We start from the raw sequence: 7,500 nt of genomic DNA on the forward strand, positions 1-7,500 counted from the left end.
GTGTGTGTGTGTGTATATATGTGTCCTACATGACTATATGAGCCTCCTCCTATGAAGTGCAGTGGGTGTGGTATGACTGAGAGCTTGTGTGTGTGTGTGTGTGTGTGTGTGTGTGTGTGTGTGTGTGTGTGTGTGTGTGTGTGTGTGTCCTACCTGACTGTTCCTATGAAGAGCACTGGGTCCTGTGGGATGACGGACAGCTGACTCCTGAGGTCCTGCAGGCCGATGGAACTGGTGTTCACATCATCTATCAGCACAGTGCCCCCTGCTGGCTCAGACAGGCGGAACAGCGCCACGCCCAGAGACGACTTACCTACAAGCAAAAACGCACACACACACAAAAACCACAAAACACACAAAGCATCACACATGCATACACATCAGCATCATACAAACAAAACCGTATCATAGTATACACATAACAGCAATTAAAGGGTGTGTGTGTGTGTGTGTGTGTGTGTGTGTGTGTGTGTGTGTGTGTGTGTGTGTGTGTGTGAGTAGTCGTTAGTCAAGTCATCTAAGATTTAAGGTGTACCAGATCCAGTCCTTCCCACAATGCCGAGCTTCTCTTTTTTCTTGATGGTGAAGTGTAGATTATTGAGCACGATGGGCGTGTTGTCACGGTAACGCATGCTGTAGTTCTTGAAGGTGATGGAACCTTGTTGGGGCCAACCTTCCGGAATGTGCACCCCCTTCACCCGCCGAGGAGCTTCTGATACACAACCCTACACACACACACACACACACACACACAGACGGACAGACACACAGAAATATATCAGTTATAGTGATGCTACATTAGCTTCTGGCATGTTTCACGGTATTTGTCCAAAACTAGGGGCACAGTCTCCAAACTGAATCAGATCCATTGTGTTACCCTTTCAAAACACAACGGTGGCATACATCATTGCATAATATTCCAATACAGTGAATATGAAACATGTTTGCCCTTATGATGTATTAGATGAGATTAGAGGGGGGAAGGAGAGACAGAAAGAGTGATGAAAGAAATGAAAGATGCTCATGGATACACTGTGACCTACTGATGAAAGAGATGATGAGGGGGGGAGAAAATACGCTCATGGATACACTGTAACTGATGAAAGAGATGGGGAGGGGGGAAATAAAATGGATACAATGTGGCCTACTGAAGAAAGAGATGGGGAGGGAAGGGGGGGGGGGGACATACCGTGATGTACTCCATCAGACGTTCAACAGAGGTGAATTTGGCCTCCAGTTCCGTAGACAACCGAACAACGTATTGCAACATTCCTGTGAGCTGGAGAGAGAGAGAGAGAGAGAGGGAGAGAGACAGAGAGAGAGGGAGGCATTGAGGAGAGTGGTGGAGGTGTGTTGGTGAAGACAAAAGATCTCTGGTACCTTATTAACATATTATGAGGTCATACAGTACGTCCAAAGACAGAGAGAGAGACTCACATGCATGCCCCCACAGTGTACATGGGAGGTCACATACAGTACATGCCCCCAGAGTAGTGCTGTAGCCTTTAACACAGTCGCGCTCTCAGACGGTAGTTAAACGTTTACAGCTTTAGAGTGTTTGGATCAGTTCCACAGTGATGAAACCAGTCTGGCAGAACACACCTCATGGTGTACCAGAGGGCAGTGCTGAACTCGCTGACCTCATTGTGTAGTTCATGGTGTAATGACCTGTGTGATGTAATGACTGTGCGTAGCTCACCTTTATGGTGTAGTGATGGTGTATCTCACCTGTATGGTGCAGTGATGGTGTATCTCATCTGTATGGTGCAGAGATGGTGTATATCTCACCTGTATGGTGCAGTGATGGTGTATATCTCACCTGTATGGTGTAGTGATGGTGTATCTCATCTGTATGGTGCAGTGATGGTGATGTATCTCACCTGTATGGTGCAGTGATGGTGTATATCTCACCTGTATGGTGTAGTGATGGTGTATATCTCACCTGTATGGTGTAGTGATGGTGTATCTCACCTGTATGGTGTAGTGATGGTGTATATCTCACCTGTATGGTGTAGTGATGGTGTATCTCACCTGTATGGTGTAGTGATGTATCTCACCTGTATGGTGTAGTGATGGTGTATCTCACCTGTATGGTGTAGTGATGTATCTCACCTGTATGGTGTAGTGATGGTGTATATCTCACCTGTATGGTGTAGGAGAGGGCCAGGCCCTTCAAGGAGGGGCTGATGGTGTCTGGACTGAGCACCACGAACAGCGCCACCGTCAGGGTGACCAAGGCGGACATGAAGTCCAGCCAGTAGGATAGCCAGCGGGTGCCACAGTTGAACAGCAGGAAGTGGTTCGAGTTTGTGTCCACCATGTGTTTGAATCTATAACACACACACACACACACACACACACACACACACACACACACACACACACACACACCATTTTGTTCTGCACCACAAACCAATATTTTCCTACAGACGACAAGTATTTACATTTGGGTATTTAGCTGATATATTGTATTTATCCTTTATTTTACCAGCTGAGTCCTATTGAGATCCTGCTGTACATCTCTGAGCGTACGTGCAGTTTTCAATGTGAACTTTCAATCCATAGACCTATATATTAAATATTTTGTATGCTGAAACTTTCTCAATTTTCTTCCCATCCAGTATGGATATTATCTGAGAGGTACAGAAGTGTAGAAGCGCTAGATTTGGTGAGGTACATGACCTTGCTTTTGTCAGTATTTAGTCTGAGATTACTGAAAGTGGCCTGCTGTAAGTATTGGGTGGCTTGGGCAAGGGTCGAGCAATATAAAACTGTATCATCTGTGTAAAGTTGTATTATGGCGCTCCACAGCAGAGGCAATGGTGTTGATGTAGAAGGTGCAAAGAACTGGACCAATGATTGACCCTTGAGGGACACCTTTCTTAACCTCTGAGGAGTCTGACCATCAGCCAAAACTGTTTTCTGCCTGATTTTGTTACTCTGCAGCTAAATTTGGTTTTAACATAAATGGCAACACCACCACCCTTGCTTGGACGATGGAAAATTCTATTAATCTGAATAGAGGAATCCAAAACAGATTTGTTAAACCAAGTCTCAGATAATACTAAGATATCAGGGTCTGAGGTAGATCCGTTTCAGGAACAAGACTTGTAACATTCATATGAAGCAAACCTAGGCTATTGTGCTCTTTGAAGTCAGATGGGGTAGATACATTGATACAAGGAGATGTAGGCCACAGATATGGATTCACATTACAGACAGCAAAAGTTATTAAAGAGCTGATATGTGTATGTGTGTGTGTGTGTGTGTGTGTGTGTGTGTGTGTGTTCTTACTGCTCGATGTACTGCTCTCTCTTGTAGACGTGTATAGTACTGTGTGTGTGTGTGTGTGTGTGTGTGTGTGTTCTTACTGCTCGATGTACTGCTCTCTCTTGTCGTAGGCGTGTATAGTGCTGAGGCCCTGGATGACTGAGGTAGTGAGAGAGATCCACGGTGAACGGCTCACGTTCTCCAAACGCTTCATCTCACGGATGCTCCGCTGGAACACACTGACAAACACACACACACACACACACAGTGTTTACAAGAGAGACAGAAGAGTTCATGAAGAGTTTACTCAGGGAAATTACATATTTGCACCTGCTTGACTTGTAATTCCCTTGCAATATGCACCTCAAGACATGGTATGTACAAGCAGGCAACACTAAAGATGCATGTCTGTCATATGAGCATAGAACAGCAATAGCGGTTTCCTCCTCATGCAGATGCTTTAATGGGAAGACTGAGCAGCACGGGGGAGGGCCGTGCAGAACCACAGGAGGTGATGCGTAAAGGAACACTGTTCTCTTGTTCCATTGTGTGTATGAAAACTGGGGGTGACAGACATGTCTGTTTTGGGGTGAAAACATTCTACCTTTCAAAAGCAGGTCTAATAAAGATTGTGTTTAAATCAGTGAATAGGATACTTAGTAAAATACAAACAGGATGAAAAGGTACCACATGAACTTTCTGAAAACTGGCCAAATGGCCATTTATGGGATTTATAGGATTTAAACAAAGCATTACTGTGCTGTGAGAAAATAACATGATTGGGGGTCATAACAGATTCATTCTCACATAAATTCACACACAAACAGTAGGTAGACACTAACTAGAGGATGAGAGCGAAGGCTATTCCAAGCACGGCCACGGCGATGAGCATGAAGGGGAAGACAGCTGAGATGGTGAGGATGGTGAAGGTGACGATGAGGCAGAACTGCAGGAAGGTCTCCATGTTGAAGGGCAGAGCCGTGTCCAGCTCATCCTGGTCCTTGGAGAACCGGTTCACCATGCGGCCCGTGGGCGTCATGTCAAAGAAACTCATCGGACTGAACAGGATCTGTCAGAGATACACAGGCCAGGAATCATAGTTGTGTGTGTGCTTGTATACAAAAGTGTGTCAGTGTCACCAATCACCAATGTGATAAACCCCCAATGTAATAAAAATCTGCATCGGATCTTGCCCACATAATAATTTCCCACCAATGTAATAAACCAATAATTATCATGTTTGCATGTATTGTGTTGGTGGGATGTTATTACGTTTGTGGGTGCTACAGCGCATGTGTGTGTGTGTGTGTGTGTCTTACCTTGTGGAACATGGTGTCGTGGAGTTTGGAAGAGGCGCGTAGCGTTATCCGGGTGAAGGTGAAGCCTTTGACGAGGCTGAATACTACCATGGCAACCACACCGAGGCCGTAGACCAGCTGGTAAAACTGGAGGTCAGGGTTCAGGGAGACGTCTGTGGCCGTGCCACTCGCAATACTAGCGTTTGTCCAGTTCTGCAACACAAAACAGAACAACCAACCTAACCAGCCAGTCCTAAAACATATCTGGAATAGCACTGTGTGGTACTACATCTTCAGTATTCGTCAAAGAGTCTCAGGCAGAGTCAGCAGTCAGTCAGAATTCTCAGAGAGCTTTATTCATGGCACCGCAGACCTATGTCATGTGGCTAACAGACCTACATCATGTGGCTAACAGACCTACATCATGTGGCTAACAGACATAGTCAACACAATACAGACATCTTATATCGGCCTGAGTAATGACTTTTCCCCCTATGGTATGCCATACAGTTGACAACAAAACAACAAGTTAACCCCACAAGGTTGCATCCCAAATGATCGCCATCTGTGGTATGTTTTCAGGTCGTACTTGATCTCACACTATCTCAACAGAAACAGCGTGAGGCCCAAGACACACAACCCAAAGACGGATGTCGGACGCAAATCATCATCTCAGCCACCTTCCACCAGTACATTTCCACATGGAGAGCTAAGACTTTATTGGGCCCCAGCTTTAGGAGCTTGTCAGCTTTTGCCATAAGAAGAGCAGAGTTCTCTGTGAAATGTTTTGAGAAACTCTAAGCTACAGCAATTCCAAGACAGGTAAATACATGTATTTTTAAAGGTTTGATATCAAATTATGAACCGTCAGCTACAGCAATTCCAAGACCACCTGACAGGCCATCATTTTATATATACTGATATTGATATCAAACGATAGTGATAGAGCTTTGACGTACTGGAATATCTCTGTTTCTCACTTTTGTGTCCAGACAGCTCACCAAATGCATCTCATGTGCTGTATGGCTGATAGAAGAGAAAGGGAGGGATCAAAGAGATAGAACAGGTCATCTGCATATAGCAAAACCCTTTGTTCTTGGCCCTGCCTAAGAGTCCCAGTCAGCTGAGTTGCCTGGTTTAGTGCCAGTGCTAAGGGCTAAATATGCATTAGCACACAAACGGACTCTTGGATAGCCGTTTGGAGCATACTGTTCTGTTGTCTATGATAATGCCAGTGCCGCCTGTTAGCTATCTCTGTTGGAAACATCTAGAAACATTTTTGATCCACCATTCATCCCAGAGGTGACTAGCTAGCTTATCTCACTTATCTCATGGTGTGTGCGTGTATGTGTGAGTGTGTATGTGTGTGTGTGTGTGTGTGTGTGTGTGTGTGTGTGTGTGTGTATGTGTGTGTGTGTGTGTGTGTGTGTGTGTGTTTACCCCAGATCCTTGTTCCAGCCAGTAGCTGAGCCACCAGTTGCTGAAGGCCGTCGTCCCCACCAGCAGAAGAAAACTCAACATGACGAAGGAGATAAGAATATAACCTGGAAACACACACACACACACACACACACACACACATATATAAATGTTTTTATTTAATTCAAATAGTTTGGGAGGAGTCATTGACAAGGTGAAGGTGACAGGTCACATACAGGTCCTTCCAAGTTGTTGAATGAGTTCTACCAGTGGTCACAATGACTCACAATGATAACCACGCATACATAAAGCTACTGTATGTGTGTGTGTGTGTGTGTGTGTGTGTGTGTGTGTGTGTGTGTGTGTGTGTGTGTGTGTGTGTGTGTGTGTGTGTGTGTGTGTGTGTGTGTGTGTGTGTGACTAACCTCCTGCAGCTTTGCAGTACTGGTGGTATGTCCGCCATGTCACTGATCCCTCCTGAGCGACTTCCTGTTGGACCAGCTGGTTATCTGAATCTGCACACACACACACACACACACACACACACACACACACACTTACATTGCTTTCATTGAGTAGACATGCATGTGATTAAATATCAAAGGGGCATCTTCCACTTTACCTGTCTTGTCAGGAGTTTGTCCAGACTCTTCTCCTTTCTTCAGCTCATCTGACATGTCAAAGGCTGAGGGAGAGAGGAGACAGATGAGAGAGGCTGTAATCTAAAGGCTGAGGGAGAGATGAGGAAGATGAGAGAGGCTGTAATCTAAAGGCTGAGGGAGAGATGAGGAAGATGAGAGAGGCTGTAATCTAAAGGCTGAGGGAGAGATGAGGAAGATGAGAGATGCTGTAATCTAAAGGCTGAGAGGGAGACATGAGGAAGATGAGAGAGGCCGTATCTATCTAAAGTACCGATAGTGCTGGACCTCTGTATTGCAGACCAAAGACCAAAGACAGCTAGCGCCAGTGCTGTAAGACTACAGATCTTGTGGAAGAGCAGCTAGCATCCCAAATCTACTGCTGAAGGCGCAGAACTAACTAACTAACTTCTGCCAGAGTTGTGAAGCAGTGAGGCTGCAGTGGAACTAACTAACTAACTTCTGCCAGAGTTGTGAAGCAGTGAGGCTGCAGTGGAACTAACTAACTAACTTTTGCCAGAGTTCTGAAGCAGTGAGGCTGCAGTGGAACTAATGGCCTGTACGGACTACACGACTTTTTTGTCTTTCACAATTATCTTTTACGATTGACCATGTCAGACTAGCGATCAGAGAACCACAAAATCATGCAGTGTCGTGGCACAAGAGCGGCCACATTACAAGATCATTTATCGTAGCCTTCTCGTCGTGTGTCGTCACAGTATCAGTGTCAACACGGGAGTCGTAGGAGATTCCCCAAAAAATCTAACATGCTAGACTTTTGGTCATAACGTCTTAGAATGTCGCAGACAATAAATCGTGGGTCGTTGAACATGTCAGATGGCGTGTGACGCTTCCTCCTTCGAACATCGTTCCCG

The 7,500-nt window shown here is 45.4% G+C and overlaps 1 protein-coding gene across 1 annotated transcript in view; it reads right to left on the bottom strand.

The window, feature by feature from the left end:
• LOC134068407 (ATP-binding cassette sub-family C member 12-like) overlaps nucleotides 1–7,500 on the bottom strand; it is a 36,248-nt gene that overhangs the window by 4,697 nt on the left and 24,051 nt on the right. Inside the window, exons 18-27 of the mRNA XM_062524002.1 lie at nucleotides 6,610–6,672; nucleotides 6,413–6,502; nucleotides 6,009–6,112; nucleotides 4,590–4,781; nucleotides 4,113–4,339; nucleotides 3,372–3,509; nucleotides 2,144–2,330; nucleotides 1,190–1,279; nucleotides 536–725; nucleotides 154–313 (exon numbers count right to left, since the gene is read on the bottom strand). Of these exons, the coding sequence (XP_062379986.1) occupies nucleotides 154–313; nucleotides 536–725; nucleotides 1,190–1,279; nucleotides 2,144–2,330; nucleotides 3,372–3,509; nucleotides 4,113–4,339; nucleotides 4,590–4,781; nucleotides 6,009–6,112; nucleotides 6,413–6,502; nucleotides 6,610–6,672 (1,441 nt within the window). The remainder of the gene's footprint in view (nucleotides 1–153; nucleotides 314–535; nucleotides 726–1,189; nucleotides 1,280–2,143; nucleotides 2,331–3,371; nucleotides 3,510–4,112; nucleotides 4,340–4,589; nucleotides 4,782–6,008; nucleotides 6,113–6,412; nucleotides 6,503–6,609; nucleotides 6,673–7,500) is intronic.

The sequence above is a fragment of the Sardina pilchardus genome, chromosome 21, assembly GCF_963854185.1.
Source record: "Sardina pilchardus chromosome 21, fSarPil1.1, whole genome shotgun sequence".
Taxonomy (NCBI): Eukaryota; Metazoa; Chordata; class Actinopteri; order Clupeiformes; family Clupeidae; genus Sardina; species Sardina pilchardus.